This window comes from Hordeum vulgare, chromosome 7H (genome assembly GCF_904849725.1).
Source record: "Hordeum vulgare subsp. vulgare chromosome 7H, MorexV3_pseudomolecules_assembly, whole genome shotgun sequence".
NCBI lineage: Eukaryota > Viridiplantae > Streptophyta > Magnoliopsida > Poales > Poaceae > Hordeum > Hordeum vulgare.
The window spans coordinates 420,204,888-420,222,870 of record NC_058524.1 but is presented as its reverse complement, the minus strand read 5'-3'; the positions used below and the strand labels follow the sequence as shown (position 1 = coordinate 420,222,870).

The window sequence follows — 17,983 nt, the reverse complement described above, 5'->3', positions numbered from 1 at the left end:
TGTGAAGTAATCGTTTCCTTTGGGCAGTTAAGTTTGATTGGATAAGCTTATTTTACTGATAGATAGTAAAAAAATATGTTTTGCTTTGTTGAATATTCGCCCTGATATCTCGGGTGTCCTTTAACCTGAATTTGGACACAAGATAATATTTATCCCTTCTCCACGTATTTCTTTTCAACAAAGCGTGTTGAAATTCATGGTCAAGTTTTACTAGAATAGCACAGTGATATATACAAACATTATGTAACTTGGGATTAAGCTTGGAGAAAATACAACTCAACACCGGGGTGGTCATGTAGTTTGTTAGTAGTTACTGATGTAATATATTCTTTATGTAGCCTAAGCTTTTTATTCTCTGGCATTATGGTTTAGTCATGATTAGGTAAGGAAATCAAGATGTTAATATCCATTAAGGCATGCTTTTCAAACTATGATTGCCTTTAGGATTACAATACATTAAATTAGAGGATAATGTCTGTTGTTGATATATTGTCTTCTCTCCTATGTGTTGTCTCCTAATTTTCACTACCTATTCAAACTTTGTATGGAACTTCACTGTACTTGATTTCGTGGCGGATCAGCTTGTTTTAGAGGAGTTGGTCAGAAAGAAATTCTCCAAGTTAGATTTGTTATATTTTCCTTTATATAAAATTGCATGACTTCGTCAGGCATATGCACATATATACTCAATATAAGCTCCAACTCACTTGGATTTTTTGTTCTCACCAAATCACTGAAATTATAAAAAAAGATGATTTACATGGTAGGTCCAAAAGATATTCGATGAGCTTAGGAGTTTCACAGAGAAACCGAGTTGATTCATGGTGCAAGTTGATTCATCTTGCAAGTTGTTGTTGCTTTGTGGAGCAAGTTGTTGTTGCTTTGTGGAAGTATACATTTTATCCTATAGTTTAATAATTATCCGAGAGAGTGTAAGCTGCAGAGAGATGTTTAATCTGAAGAGAGATTAGGAGTATTTTTATCTGAGAAATACTATTTTGTTGCAGTATATGGACAGTATTTTTATCTTAGAAAGTATATTTTTTCTGAAGAAATGTTTAGAATATGGACAGTATTTTTATCTCAGAAATTATATGGAAAGTATTTTTATCTCAGAAATACTATAAAAGTATGAATGTTGTAGTGTATGGACAGTATATGGACATCATAAGTCCCACATAAAAATTAACTGGGCTACCACTTAATCCCACATAAAAATGATGGGCAATGTGGCCATGTCCAAGAGCGTCCAGCAAACAGCCAACTTACATCCTGGTATGGTATCGAGGTCACGGTCATCTTGCCTGTGATGTCTTCAGCTTGGAACTGCTATTGATCTTCCTGCACGTACACTCCAGAATCCACGTACTCGCTCTCCGATCCCGATGCTACCCAAGATAAGATAACAGACAATGAATACCAACACAACATAATGCAACAAGCAATATGATGCATGTGTGGAAAAGGAAGCATGCATCACTGTTCAAGTCACTTTCATATGCATTAGTGAGTTAATAGAATTCTGTACATAACCTCGTATTAAGTTATCTTGACATACATGATGATGGCATGATCATGTGCATCACGAGAAAACGATGCAAAATCATATAAAGAACGTAGAGATCGGAGCTACGGATCAACCGGAAACTACGAAACAAGATATGGAGACCTATGGTTCAAATCAGCCACAAACACACTTCAATGGCACTCCCCTGGTGTTACCAGGTTGCCACATGATCAAGCAACCAAATATAAGTGTGTTGGTGCATGGAAACACACCACACCATCAACAATGCCCACACAAGTTTCAAATCAACAAAAACATGCAATCTGTATTTAACAGCATCATAGCAGTTTGTCTACACTATTTGAAGTACCTACAACCATTTGGCAGCTGCTTATGCTCTGAAGCATTTTGGCAGCCTCCAAAATGATATCTACAGGAAGTGAAAAAACATAAAATTTAACAGGGAGCTAGAAAAACACAAAAGCTCACAAACTTTAGTTTGTTGAATAGGCTTATTCCCAACACGGGAGCTAATTCAATCAAGGCAACAGGGGAAGAAAATAACAACAGATTCTCAGACTTAGTGAAAATCACATATTTTTACAAAGCTGTCAGTTTCAGCCAAGTATCAACTTTGACAAGGCAGAAAAGGTGCATACAAATTCCTAAGAACAAAACAAATACACCATGCTGTAGAGGGGTTCACGCACTACTACCACATCAAGGATTCATCCTCATAGGGTCAAGGCATCACCTAATACAAAGCACTAAACATGGCATCATAACAGAAAATGACAGTTTTATGAAGTTGCTCTAAAGTGAAATCGGATTGCACCAATGGATTCCTTGGAAGATTCTACCCCAAAATCATCTATAATACATGGGTACTTGCATGTAGCATCTAGGCACAAAGCTAGCTCGAAAAACAAACCTAGAATCCAATATGACATATAGGAACAATATCACATGTTAATATAGCACATGTAGCAACATCTACACCTACACATGCACACACACAAGGCCCATACACCACTACATCGCTCCATAGTGGAAATCATGAGGGGTTAGCCCTCATGCCCAAGTGCATATGTGCACCCCATGCCCACACACACACACATATATGTGCTCACACACACACACTACAAAAGGTGAAACATGAGGGGCTAGGCCCTCTTGCACATATGCATGTGCAACCACATGCACTCACACACACTCACATGTATGCACACCTTCACTCATGTGCACACACACATACACACACTAGTGCACACACCACCTACACACACTAGTGCACACACCACCTACACACACTCATGCACTTGCACACACACATATATACACCCACATTGATGCATGAATATCCTAGGCATTAAAAGAAATACATACCATGGTTTAGCTAAAATAAAAACAAAGCAAAACTTGTTGCACAAGAAAAGGAAAGGGAAAAAATAACAAGGGAAGCAAAAATAAAATTGGGAGGCCCCTGGAGTCGAACCCAGCACCTCTAGTGCTACCACCCCAACACACACCACTGGGCTATTGCCTTGCTCTCGACAGAGAAGGGGAAGACAACAAGGTAAGCTAACTCTGACGGGAACTACCACCAGCAAAACAAAGAAATAAAAAGGGCCCTGCAGGGGATCGAACCCGCGTCGCGCCGATCTGCGCGCATGGGTTAAACCAGTTGAGCTAGCACGGTGCTGCTGTCCGAGAGGGGGATCTCAAACCAGGTAAGCAAGAAAAAAATGGCGGCCTTGCTCTGCTTTTGCAGAGAGGCGCCGACGATGAGGCTCACCGGAGCGGGTCGTCCTACACGCATACGATTCGCCTGCGGGGTCTACTACGGCTACTCTACAATTGCGAGAGGGACGACTCGGCCACGAAGCAGAGGAGCTACGCCCATGCACAAGCAACAGCAAGCAGCGGCCACAATTGCATCAACCTGCCAGTGCAACTCCGGCAGGCCTCGAGCTCACGGCTCGGACACGGCTAACGGAGAGGGGAAGCGGAGGAGAGCAGGGGCTTCGCTCACCTAGCGCTGAGAGGAGAGGGGCTCGCGGATGGAGAGGCAGAAATCTCGTCGACGAGGTGCTGCAGCAGCCGCTGGAGTGGAAGAAGTGGAGGTCGTCGAGGACGTCGATGTAGCAGCTCCCGTCACGCGTTCTCCTCGGGAACGGAACCCCCGCGTCCACCGCGTGCTCTTGATCCGGTCGGGGAAGAAGCCGAGGCACCAATCTGCCGGCGACAAGCTCAACACGAGCTCGCCATGGCGGTGGAGCTTCTCGGGAACGCCCCCGACGGTGCCAGAGAGGAGAGGAGGAGGAAAATGGAGCCCTAGGGTTGCGAGGAGGGTGCCTGGCTGCTTGAATGGCTTCGGGAGGCGCGCTTGGAGCCACAAGATCGAAGGGGGGAGGATCGACGGTGGAGCTTCGGTCGTACACAGTGAGGACAGCCCGAGGAGGGAGACGGTTGTGGGGTGGGATGCGCGCGATGAAACAAGGAGATGGGCTAGGGGAAGGAGGGAGCCAGCCCACCTGGCGCGTGATAAGAGAGAATAAAATCAAAAGGGTTTTTCTCATTTTAAATAACACCTTCAAACAAAAATGCACACAGCCACACAGGGGTTTGAAGAAAACAAAGTAAAAATACCTAGGGCATAAGGGAATTATGCCCTATTTAAATAAAATATAAAACTGATTTTTGGAACAACTCAATTAAATTCAAAACATAATTTAATATGTTGTTTTTGTAAATAACACCCCAATTAACTTATGTTTGAAAACCCCAAGTCAATGCCCCTCAATCACAAGATAACACTGTCAAAGTTCAACATTTTTAAAACAAGTTAATACATGAGCACAAATAATAATGGAGAAGGGGTTTTGAAACCTAGTTTGGAAGCAACCTAGTTTGAAAACACCACCACACCATACACAAGCACACTAGCATTCATCATGGATCAAACAACAATCACGCAAAGGGATTGACATGAATGCAATGAATGTCATGATGCAAGATGGAGACAGAAAACAAAGCCAGATGAAATGATAACTCTTATAGCATTGAAAACATGGGTCCAAAATAGGAAAGGGTTCCAAATATGGAAAGGGTTACATCTGGAGCATTACAAACATGCAACAACAAATAGAGGACGTCTAACTTGTTTCTATAGGGTATGCTTGTGATATGATATGGCCAATGACGTGATGTGATATATTGGATGTATGAGATGATCATGTTATAATAAGTTAATATCGACTTGCACGTCGATGGTACGGCAACCGGCAGGAGCCATAGGGTTGTCTTTAAACTAACGTTTGTGTTTGCAGATGCGTTTACTATATTGCTAGGATGTAGCTTTAGTAGTAATAGCATAAGTAGCACGACAAACCCGATGGCGACACGTAGATGGAGATCATGGTTTGGCGCCAGTGACAAGAAGATCGTGTCAGTGCTTTGGTGATGGAGATAAAGAAGCACATGATGATGGCCGTATCATGTCACTTATGAATTGCATGTGATGTTAATCCTTTCATGCAACTTATTTTGCTTAGAACGACGGTAACATTATGAGGTGATCTCTCACTAAAATTTCAAGACGAAATTGTGTTCTCCCCGACTGTGCACTATTGCTACAGTTCGTTGTTTCGAGACACCACGTGATGATCGGGTGTGATAGACTCAACGTTCACATACAACGGGTGCAAAACAGTTGCACACGCAGAACACTCGGGTTAAGCTTGACGAGCCTAGCATGTGCAGACATGGCCTCGGAACACATAAGACCGAAAGGTAGAGCATGGATCATATAGTTGATATGATTAGCATAGAGATGCTTACCACTGAAACTATCCTCATCTCACGTGATGATCGGACTTGAGCTAGTGAAATTGGATCATGTACCACTCAAATGACTAGAGAGATGTACTTTTTGAGTGGGAGTTTAGCAAGTAATTTGATTAGTTAAACTCTAATTATCTTGAACATAGTCTAAGTCCACTTTGAAAATATTTGTGTTGTAGATCAATGGCTCACGCGATAGTCACCCTAAATTTTAATACGTTCCTAGAGAAAGCTAAGTTGGAAGATGATGGAAGCAACTTTGTAGACTGGGCTCGTAATCTTAAATTGCTCCTGTAAGCTGGGAAGAAGGATTATGTCCTTAATGCTCCGCTAGGAGATGAACCACCCGCCGCGGCTGACCAAGATGCTAAGAACGCTTGGTTGGCAGGCAAGGAGGACTACTCAGTAGTTCAATGTGCAGACTTGTATGGTTTATAGCCGGGACTTCAACGTAGCTTTGAGCATCATGGATCATATGAGATGTTCCAGGAGTTGAAGTTTATCTTTCAGAAGAACGCACAGATCGAGAGGTATGAGACCTCCGATAAATTATATGCTTGCAAGATGGAGGAGAATTCGTGTGTAAGTGAACATGTGCTCAAAATGTCTGGGTACTCAAACCGTCTAGCTGAGGTGGGGATTGAACTCCCGCAAGAGGCTACCACTGACAGAATTCTTCAATCATTACCACCAAGCTATAAGAGCTTCGTGTTGAACTATAACATGCAAGGGATGAACAAGTCGCCGGCGAGTTATTCGCGATACTGAAAGTCGCAGAGTCAGAACTCTGTAAAGACCATCAAGTGTTGATGGTGAATAAGACCACTAGTTTCAAGAGAAACGGCAAAGGAAAGAAGGGTAATTCAAAGAAGAGCGGCAAGCCTGTTGCCAATCCGACAAAGAAACCCAAAGCTGGATCTAAGCCTGAAACGGAGTGCTATTATTGCAAGGGTATGGGTCACTGGAAGCGCAACTGCCCCAAGTATCTGGCTGATAAGAAGGCGGCCAAGGAAAAATCAGGTATATTCGATATACATGTTATTGATGTGTACTTATCCAGCTCTCGTAGTAGTGCAAGGGTATTCGATACCGGTTCTGTTGCTCATATTTGCAACTCAAAATAGGAACCGCAGAATAAGCGAAGGATGGTGAAGGATGAAGTGACGATGCGTGTGGGAAATGGTTCCAAGGTTGATGCAATCGTCGTCGGCACAGTTTCACTTCGGTTACCATCAGGATTAGTTATGAACTTAAATAAATGTTATTTAGTGCCTGCGTTAAGCATGAATATTTTATGTGGATCTTGTTTATTGTGAGACGGTTACTCGTTGAAGTCAGAGAATAATGGTTGTTCTATTTCTATGAGTAATATCTTTTACGGTCATGCACCCAATGTGAGAGGATTGTTCATATTGAATCTTGATAGTGATAATACATATATACATAAAATTGAGACCAAAAGAGTTAGAGTTAACAATGATAGGGCCATGTTTTTATGGCACTGCCGCTTAGGTCATATTGGTGTAAAGCGCATGAAGAAACTCCATACCGATGGACTTTTGACTTTGATTCACTTGACATGTGCGAACCATGCCTCATGGGCAAGATGACTAAAACTCCGTTCTCCGGAACAATGGAGCGTCCAAGTGACTTGTTGAAATCATACATACCGATGTATGTGGTCCGATGAGTGTGGAGGCACGCGGCGGATATCGTTATTTTCTCACCTTCACTCACAGTTTGAGTAGATATGGTTATGTCTACTTGATGAAGCACAAGTCTGAGACGTTTGAAAAGTTCAAGCAATTTCAGAGTGAAGTTGAAAATCATCGTAACAAGAAGATCAAGTTCCTACGGTCTGATCTGAGTTTCGAGTTTGGTGCTCACTTAAGACAATGTGGAATTGTTTCACAGTTGACACCGCCTAGAACACCACAGCGTAATGGTGTGTCCGAACGTCGTAATCGTACTTTATTAGAGATGGTGCGATCTATGATGTCTCTTACCGATTTGTCGTTATCGTTTTGGGGTTATGCATTAGAGACAGCTGCATTCACTTTAAATAGGGCACCATCGAAATCCGTTGAGACGACACCATACGAACTGTGGTATGGCAAAAGACCAAAGTTATCATTTCTTAAAGTTTGGGGATGTGATGCTTATGTCAAAAAGCTTCAGACTGAAAAGCTGGAACCCAAAGTGGAAAAGTGCGTCTTCATAGGTTACCCAAAAGAGACAGTTGAGTATACCTTCTATATCAAAACCGAGGGCAAAGTGTTTGTTGCTAAAAATGGAGCTTTTCTTGAGAAGGAGTTTCTCTCAAAAGAATTGAGTGGGAGGAAGATAGAACTTGATGAGGTTGTCAAACCTCTAATTCCTCTTGATGGTGGCGCAGGGCAAGGGGAAACCCCTGTTGCTGCGGCGCCGGTTGAGGAGCAAGTTGATGATGATGATCATGAAACTTCGGATCAAGTTACTATCAGACCTCGCAGGTCGACAAGATCACGTACTGCTCCCAAGTGGTACGGTAATCCTGTCTTAACGATTATGTTGTTGGACAACAATGAACCTGCGAATTATGAAGAAGCAATGGTGGGCCCGGATTCCAACAAATGGCTGGAGGCCATGAAGTCCGAGATAGGATCCATGTATACGAGAACAAAGTGTGGACTTTAGATGTACTACCTGAAGGCCGCAAGGCTATTTAGAACAAATGGATCTATAAGAAGAAGACAGACGCAGACGGTAATGTGACCGTTTATAAAGCTCGACTTGTGGCAAAGGGTTTTTCACAAGTTCAAGGAATTGACTATGATGAGACTTTCTCACCGGTAGCGATGCTTAAGTCTGTCCGAATCATGTTAGCAATAGGTGCCTTTTACGATTTTGAAATCTCGCAGATGGATGTCAAAACGGCGTTCCTTAACGGTTTTCTTAAGGAAGAGTTGTATATGATGCAAGCCGAAGGTTTTGTCGATCCAAAGAATGCTAACAAAGTATGCAAACTCCAGCAATCCATTTATGGACTGGTGCAAGCATCTCGGAGTTGGAATAAGCGCTTTGATGAGGTGATCAAAACATTTGGGTTTATACAAGTGGTTGGTGAATCTTGTATTTACAAGAAAGTGAGTGGGAGATCTGTGGCGTTTCTAATATTATATGTGGACGACATATTGCTGATTGGAAACAACTTGGAGCTTTTGGGGAGCATAAAGGATTACTTGAATAAAAGTTTCTCTATGAAGGACCTAGGAGAAGCTGCTTACATTCTAGGCATTAAGATCTATAGGGATAGATCAAAATGCCTAATAGGACATTCACAAAGCACCTACCTTGATAAAGTTTTGAAGAAGTTCAAAATGGATCAGTCCAAGAAAGGGTTCTTGCCAGTATTACAAGGTATAAAATTGAGTAAGACTCAGTGCCCAGCAACTGCGGAAGATAGAGAACAAATGAGTTCCGTCCCCTACGCTTCAGCCGTAGGTTCTATCATGTATGCAATGTTGTGCACTAGACCAGACGTCAGCTTGGCTATAAGTATGGCAGGCAGGTTTCAGAGTAATCCAGGAGTGGATCACTGGATGGCGGTCAAGTATATTCTGAAGTACCTGAAAAGGACTAAGGAAATGTTTCTCGTGTATGGAGGTGACAAAGAGCTCGCCGTAAAAGGTTACGTGGATGCAAGTTTTGACACCGATCCGGATGACTCTAAGTCGCAAACCGGATACGTATTTATTCTTAATGGGGGTGCAGTAAGCTGGTGCAGTTCCAAGAAGAGCGTCGTAGCAGATTCTACATGTAAAGCGGAGTACATGGCTGCCTCGAAGGCCGCAAAGGAGGGTGTCTGGATGTAGCAGTTCATGACTGATCTTGGAGTTGTGCCAAGTGCACTAGATCCATTGACTCTGTTATGTGACAACACCCGTGCCATTGCCTTAGCACAGGAACCAAGGTTTCACAAGAAGACCAGACACATAAAACGACGCTTCAACCTCATCCGCGACTACGTCGAAGAAGAGGACGTGAATATTTGCAATGTGCACACGGATCTGAATGTAGCTGACCCGGTGACTAAACCTCTTCCACGGGCAAAACATGATCAACACCAGAACTGTATGGGTGTTCGATTTATTACAATGTAAATTGCATGGTGATGTGAGGACTAGATTATTGACTCTAGTGCAAGTGGGAGACTGTTGGAAATATGCCCTAGAGGCAATGATAAATAGTTATTATTACATTTCCTGTTTAAAGATAATTGTTTATTATCCATGCTATAATTGTATTGAATGAAAACATAGATACATGTGTGGATACATAGACACAACAATGTCCCTAGCAAGCCTCTAGTTGGCTAGCCAGTTGATCAAGCATAGTCAAGGTTTTCTGGCTATGTGCAAAGTGTTGTTGCTTGATAACTGGATCACATCATTAGGAGAATCATGTGATGGACTAGACCCAAACTATGAACGTAGCATATTGATCATGTCATTTTATTGCTATAGTTTTCTGCGTGTCAAGTATTTGTTCCTATGACCATGAGATCATATAACTCACTGGCACCGGAGGAATGCCTTGTGTGTATCAAACGTCACAACATAACTCGGTGACTACAAAGGTTCTCTACAGGTATCTTCGAAGGTGTCCGTTGAGTTAGTATGGATCAAGACTGGGATTTGTCACTCCGTGTGACGGAGAGGTATATCGGGGCCCACTCGGTAATACAACATCACACACAAGCCTTGCAAGCAATGTGACTAAATGTAAGTCACGGGATCTTGTATTAAGGAACGAGTAAAGAGACTTGTCGGTAACGAGATTGAAATAGTTATGCGGATACCGACGATCAAATCTCGGGCAAGTAACATATCGAAGGACAAAGGGAATGACATACGGGATTATATGAATCCTTAACACAGAGGTTCAACCGATAAGATCTTCGGAGAATATGTAGGATCCAATATGGGCATCCAGGTCCCGCTATTGGATATTGACTGAGGAGTACCTCGGGGCATGTCTACATAGTTCTCGAACCCGCAGGGTCTGCACACTTAAGATTCGACGATGTTTTAGTATAGTTGAGTTATATGTGTGGTTACCGAATGTTGTTCGGAGTCCCGGATGAGATCGCGGACGTCACGAGGGTTTCCGGAATGGTCTGAATACGAAGATTGATATATAGTATGACTTCATTTGGTTACCGGAAAGTGTTCGAGCATTACCGGGAATGTACAGGGAGTGACGAATGGATTCCGGAAGTTCACCGGGAGGGGGGAAACCCTCCTGGGGGAAGCCCAAAGGACTTATGGGTGGCACACCAGCCCTTAGTGGGCTGGTGGGACAGCCCAATAAGGCCTATGCTCCATGGAGAGAAAACCAAAGAAAGAAAAAAAGGTGGGAAGGAAGAGAAGGACTCCACTTTCCAATCCTATTTTGAGTAGGATTGGAGTAGGAGTCCTACTCATCCTCTTGGCCGGCGCACCTTGGGGGCTTGGCCCTCAAGGAAAGTCCCTCCCCCTCCCTCCTATATATACTGGTGATTTAGCGCTGATTTGAGACAACTTTGCCACGTGCAACTCAGATCTAGACACCATAGTTTTACCTCTAGATCGTATTTCTGCGGATCTCGGGCGGAGCCCTGCAGGAGTAGATCCTTCACCACCACCGGAGCGCCGTCACGCTGCCAGAGAACTCATCTACTTCTCTGTCTTGCTTGCTGGATCAAGAAGGCCGAGATCATCGTCGAGCTGTACGTGTGCTGAACGCGGAGATGCCGTCCGTTCGGCACTTGATAGGAGCGGATCGCGGGACGGATCGCGGGACGGTTCGTGGGACGGTTTGCAGGGCGGATTGAGGGACGTGAGGACGTTCCACTACATCAATCGCGTTTCTTAACGCTTCCTGCTGTGCGATCTACAAGGGTACGTAGATCCAAATCTCCTCTCGTAGATGGACATCACCATGATAGGTCTTCGTGCGTGTAGGAAAAATTGTGTTTCCCATGCGACGTTCCCCAACAGTACTTCCATATAAGCTTTGGTTTTGTTCATTGGCATGTTATGAAAAAACACAATTTGTAATAGTAATGTAAAAACTACCCCTCGGTTCAAAGTAAGTGTCATAGTTTTGAACTGGGATTCATTCAAAAGTGCGATAGCAAAATGTATAAATCCTCAAAATTATAAGTATGCCCTCCTTAAAAGGGGACCCTATCAACGGATCCCCTAAACATCTAGCCTATATTTCTCCAACGAGGGCAACTATGAGAATAAGTAGGAAGGTGACCCTGGCAGTCGCATCCGCTAGAGCCACTACCCACCTTGCTATCGGCTACCCCGGTCCACCCCTTTGCCTATGGTGCCTCCCCTCGGCGCCACCTCCTTTGCCTCACCATCTTGGGAGAGATTTTGGTGATTTTGTAGTTTTATTTTTTGGCATAGTTTCCTGTCGTCTACGGCCATAGTGGCACTTCTCCCTGGCATCCCTGGCGAGGTAGCACTCTTCCATTTCGTCGTCGTCCACGAGCACATCAATAATACGAGCAAACTAGCTCCTACAATGGAGAAACAACACCTAATCCCTCCATCCATATATATATATGGCCTAGTGCATTTTTCGAGATTGACTTTGACTATTGATAAGATTAATAGTATATGAAATGTATAATGTGAGAATTATATCACTGAAAGCTCCTTTCACGTACGAATTTGAGGATATACTTTTGTGTAACTTGCATGTCATATATTATTGCTCTAACATATGGTCAAAGTTAGCCTCGAAAAACGCATTAGGCCCTATATATATGGATAGAGGGAGTATATCTTTTATGCACAATGAAATATGGCTGTGACGACGATTCCAATGATTCATTGCATTCTGGACCATACCATCATGACACTAGGACAAGGAAGAAGAGAAGGGCCCATTCAGAAGTGCCCAAAACATGGGTGGAGAAGGACGAATTTTACCTACCTTTTCAACTACTTTGCATGTGTATGTGTGTTTGCTAATCCTTTATCAAATTACTTTTGTGGATCATTTATCCTAGGCTGACATATTGGTCATGTCAATTTAAGAACAAGGAAGAAGAGGATGAAGATGAAGAGAGGCGTCCATGTGAGATCAAGTTGATTCGAGGGATCAACTTTAGGGGATATGTTCTTACTTGGGAAAGGAGGATGATCCCCGGTCCCTACATCTGGGATATGCATGCAATCATTTTATTAAGTATTAACAAAGATCTTACAAAATAATACATCAGTAAGTACGAAGCCATCTTTTTGGCAACATCTGTCGCTACTCCTATCCACTTGATGAAGGGGTGCCAAAAGTCTGAGCCGAATACCTCGCACAAAAACCTAATATCTAAAGCCGGAGGCCCCAACCAAGCGGCGTTGTCGGGACTAGGGCACTCAGCGGTCCGACACAGTCTTAATGGTCACCGCACGCACACGCTACAGAGGTCACCAACACCGTCTTCCACCGATCCATCTTCAAAACGGGTACTGATGCATCGACCTTGCCAGGCCTAACTACGTCCACGCCACCATGATGCCAAAAAGCGCCTTCATCCTGCGATCACCCATCAACACGCGTTCACCGCCGAGACACCGCCGCACCATGCCACTGAGACATGTCGTCAACGACACGGTAGAAACCACGCCGCTCCATCGCATGTCTACTCGAGTCGGTACCTGCTCCGAAATGATGCCTTGAGCAAGGAGCGCGGCGCCGGACATCACCATCGTTCGATCCGGATATAGATCTGGGGTTTCCCTGAAGCAAGCCAAAGGGAACGACACAACTTGCTATTATGATGCCTTCAACAAGGTATAGATGCCTAAAGACGCCGTCATCGTCCGTCATGAGCGTAGTCGAGGCTCGATCTTCACTGGTAGTCTTGTCGCTCCAAACTAGCAACCAAACAGAACTGAAGACACACCTGCCACCACCTCCTCGCCGACCACCACCAAAACGCACGCGCGCAGTAGGAGGCGACTGTTGCGCCACACCGCCGGACGGGCTGAGCCCAACCTGGATGCCCGACCCAGGGCCCTAGATCGGGGAAGAATTTAGGGAATATGCTAAATGAAAAGAAGTTTAATCCCCTAAATTCTACCATTTTATGGGGATAAAGCTACGTTTTGCCATTATGGATGGGGCTGCTACGAATCAGCTAGATGATTTCTCTAAGGAATCATCCGCCTGTTCAACCTTTGGATTAGCGTTATGGTGGCCGTTGGATCATAGCAGCTCCACAGCAGCAGCGAGCACGCCAGCTCCAACACAGCTCCATTGAAGGCTTGGCAGAGTTCCAACGCAGCACCGAGGGCGTTCGACGAGCTCTATTGCAGCTCTAACGCAACACCGACACTCTAGCCAAGATCCATTGCAACCCCGACAGAGCTCCAATGCAGCGCCTACGGGTCCCACGAAGCTCCATCGCAACTCCAACCGAGTTTCATTGAAGCCCTAACGGAGCTCCAACGCAACATCGACGGCTCCGGCGAAGCTCCATGGCAACTCCGACCGAGCTCCATTGCAGCCCCGTCGAAGCTCCAACGCAGTGCCGAGGGCTCCGGCGAAGCTCCATGGCAACTCTGGCCGAGCTCCATTGGAGCCCCGGGGAGCTCCGACACAGCATCGATGGGCTCCGGCTCCAAGTGTCACGTGTAGCTTACTACACTGCAAATTCGCTGCCATGGCGGACTCACGTTGCAGCTTTCTGGTCGGCGGCAAGATCCTAGATCGTAGCGCTGTTGTGCTTGCGTCTAGAAGAAAAGAGAAGAAGCAGGTCCAAGAGCAACTGGGCAGAGTGGGCATCATGCGACCATCGGCACCAGCCCCTCACAGCTCCTAGCAAATCATGGTGGTGCGGGCGCCATGGAAGCAACGACTCTCTGCCTCTAGTCGTGAAGAACGAGGAAGAAGGGGGAAAAGGTGGAGAAGGGAGATTGCGTAGGACATATGGCTGGAAAGGGTAAGGTGCATGGCCTTCACTAGGACACGTGGCGCAAAGAGGAGGCGGTTTAGGGGGGGGGGGTGTCAGCCCGTTGATTTAGAACGTTTTCCATTATGGATATATGGAATATGCTCTCTAAGTGTCATTTTTGTTCAGCACCGCGAAATCTGGCGAGACAACGCATACACATCGTTGGGTGCCCATATTTTGGGGGAGAATCCTTTTGAGAAGGGCATCATAGTTAAAACACAAACAAAAAACCTAGCATTGCGATCCATACTCGGTAACATGAGTGCATGGCCATCACTCCATTACCTAGAAAACGGCCAGGGTTACATGGTGGGAATCCTTTTGAGAAGGGCATCATAGTTAAAACACAAACAAAAAACCTAGCATTGCGATCCATACTCGGTAACATGAGTGCATGGCCATCACTCCATTACCTAGAAAACGGCCAGGGTTACATGGTGATTCTCACCCCCCCCCCCATCCAAGGGCACGATGAACTCCGCCTGCTCGTCATCACACAAGGGGCTTCAGGTATGGGTAATCCTTCCGCATCCTCTCCTCCGAGAGAACATCGTCCGCATCTTGAGGGGTCCACATGACTCGAACACCCTGAAATGGTGTGACCAATTAGCACAGTGGGAAACTAAGGTATAGTATCAGATGAACTCATCCTAATTTATTGAACAGAAAGGAAACAGCATGCATACCCGAAGTTCACTTGCAGACATATAGTTGAGCCTTGCCAGTACTGCTTCCAGATCTGCAGGGCTTTTGATCGCCTCGGGGAGGTTTATTGTTCCATTAGCAGCAACGAGAATGGTTACCTGGAGAGTTAGGAAATCATCAAAAAAAAATACTCTCACATCATCAATAATGTGAGACATGCATGTTTCACCAGAAAAGGAAAAAGTAAAGTTTTAGTTCATAAGAATCACGGAACCAAGATGTGACAGGACATACTTAGAAGTAAATATAGGACATCCAAAATGTTGGAAGAATTTTTTGTCGAACATACCACTATGTACTCGTTTCTGCTGCCATCTGTTTTCATGGAGTAGGTTTTCTTTTGTTTGACCCCGTTCGAGTTTGAAAGTGTTTCTTCATCAAATTTGCTCCTCTCCTCCACAGAAATCCTGTCAAAATGCTTCTTCCAAGAACCCTCTATGTTTGTCTTGACAACCTGAAGTAGATGGAACGGAAATTGCAAGATTCAGTGATTCACTCTGCAGGGTTACTTACATTTTCCTGGTATAAATCGTCATCACAACAAGAAGCAGCCGCATGTATATAAAAGTGTCAACACCCAAAGGTTCTAAATAATACAGTGTATACTTCGTATCAACAAAGGTTTTAAGAACTTATATGCTTTCTTACTGATAAGCATGAAGATATGCAGCAATGTTGGTGACGGCGTAAGGAATAAGTGGTCTCTGCAAAATGGTGAATCATCAGAATAGACCAAACAAAGTAGCAGTAGGAAACTATTAATGCTAATCTTCTGATATCTAAAAAAGAAGGTACGTAAATAAGCTTAGTAATGCTGGGCAACTTTGTAGCATTATTACTTTTGATGTCCTTCACTATGTATTCAAGTCAGGCAAATCTTTTGCCGCCCTTTCGAAAAAAAAACTATGTATTCAAGTCTTGAACAACATTTGTGCACTAACCGGTATTTAGAAACTCTATACCACCCATCTTATATTCTGAATACAAATAAGCTAGTTTCAGTGAATGGTTTTGACATTTTTTAAATGGCATGTATCTACAATTCTACATATGCACATCAAAATAGATGTTCATCTCGTCAAAAAAAAAATACATTTTTATCACCGACCTATTTGCAATAAATTAAGTACACATCCAGATTCCTTGATTTTGATTATCTATCTACACTCAGTGCCAATGTTGCCACTGCACTTCATAACCAGAGAGTAGTTTTAAATAGCCCGCTATAGCCTCGCTACAGCCTTTTTAGCAGGGTGCCGCTAAATAGTATCATGTACAAATATGCCGCTATAGCTGATTTAGAGGCTCGCCGCTATTTGCCGTAGCCCGCTATTTAAAACTATGCCGCAGAGACACCTGACTGGTTACATTTTGTCTAACCTACTTTTGTGATATATATTTTTACATATACTGTGATTGATTATACATTCTACTTTCTAGGGGAGTATAAATTTGAAATTGTATTTCAAAAGCATAAACTAATTAAACAATGGAGACGCACAACTAGAACAGCGAACATGGAAGCCATTGAACAGGACGAACCTAGATATCAATAGCATGGCCTGACTATTATTATACAGTAACCAACTGGAGACATGCCAACGAGGCACTGAAGCATAAAAACGCAATAATTCAGAATTTCCGGTCTTACTTACCGGTTAATATGAACTTATACCACCATCCGTTCGAACCCTCCACCCTCTCAGCAATGGAATTCAGATCCTTTTGGACTGATTTTATCATCGCTGTATCACGCAGCGCAACCTGAATCACGAGCAAATTCCAATGAAATATACAATTACATATATAGAGGTAAGTAATCAATGATGAAGGAACTAAGGTTGTTAACTGAACTGCATTTGGATCACGAAATAAGGAGAGATCGAACCTGGAGCTTAATCACGGCGGTCGTCTCGCCCAGCAGTTTCACCGAGGCGAAAAAGAGGGCAGCCACACCGGCGGATCCCAAGGCGAAGGTACCCCAGAACCACAGGTCCGAGCTCCAGCCCAACGGGGGAGCCGCCGCTGTGCCGACCGACACGTGAGTCGCCTCCGCCCCCTCCTTCTTCTTCGGCTTAGAGGAGAAGGACGTGGATAACCAATCTATGGAATCGGTAGTGGAGTCATCGCAGGACGACGACGATGACGAGGACGAACTGGAGGAGTCGTCACACCCGCCGCAGGAGCCACCGGACAGGGCCAGCGCGGCCTGCGGGGTCGCCGCAGCTGCCACGGCGACGAGCAGGGGGGAGAGACCGAGCGAGCTGTTACGCGGCTCCGGGTAGGAGATGGGGTCATCATCCTTGCCACGCGCGCCGATGGGAGCCAGCGGAGGCCTCGCCGCGCCGCGGGACCGGAGGAGCACCGACGGCGAGGGGGCGAAGCGGAGGAAGGGGTTGGACGGTGGTCCGCAGCGTGAGAGGGCTACCACTGGATGGTACACATGGGCGGTGATCGCCGCCATCGGAAGCGTAGGAAACAAGGGTTTAGCGCACGGAGGGTTTGGAAGTCAACTGGAAAATATAAATTCCGCACAATAATAGGAAAATTGCAACTACTAGTACAAATGCCCGTGCGTTGCACCGGGCAGGAATAAAATATGAAATCTATTTGTTGTGCCATTATGCGATATTAATTGAAATAAATATGTATAATAATGTTAAATATTTTCTTTTTAAATATTAGGCAATGCTTACATAAAAACTGGATATTTGTGTGTACAACAGATTTTCCATAAATATTTTTTGAATATTATTTTTTTATTGTTTTTGGCAAAACTTGCTTCATGTGTTATTGTGTATCATTTTTATATGGATTTTTAATAATTGTCGATGATAAGGTTAAATGTTAAATGTTTTAAAAAAGAAGTATTGTTTTTATGAATTTCCAGTTATTTTTTGAAAATGATTTTTTTGAAATAAATAATTTTTTTGTTC

General features: G+C 44.2%; 1 protein-coding gene across 1 annotated transcript; it reads right to left on the bottom strand.

The window, feature by feature from the left end:
• Nucleotides 1-14,589: 14,589 nt before the first annotated feature.
• Nucleotides 14,590-17,524, bottom strand: LOC123406980. Its single transcript, XM_045100001.1, has 6 exons — nt 16,936-17,524; nt 16,703-16,811; nt 15,696-15,751; nt 15,337-15,501; nt 15,029-15,145; nt 14,590-14,930 (listed from the first exon to the last, which is right to left on the bottom strand). The coding sequence occupies exons 1-6, from the start codon at nt 17,509-17,511 to the stop codon at nt 14,835-14,837; spliced, it is 1,119 nt and encodes a 372-aa protein (XP_044955936.1). The 5' UTR covers nt 17,512-17,524; the 3' UTR covers nt 14,590-14,834.
• Between the last annotated feature and the right edge of the window lie 459 nt (nt 17,525-17,983).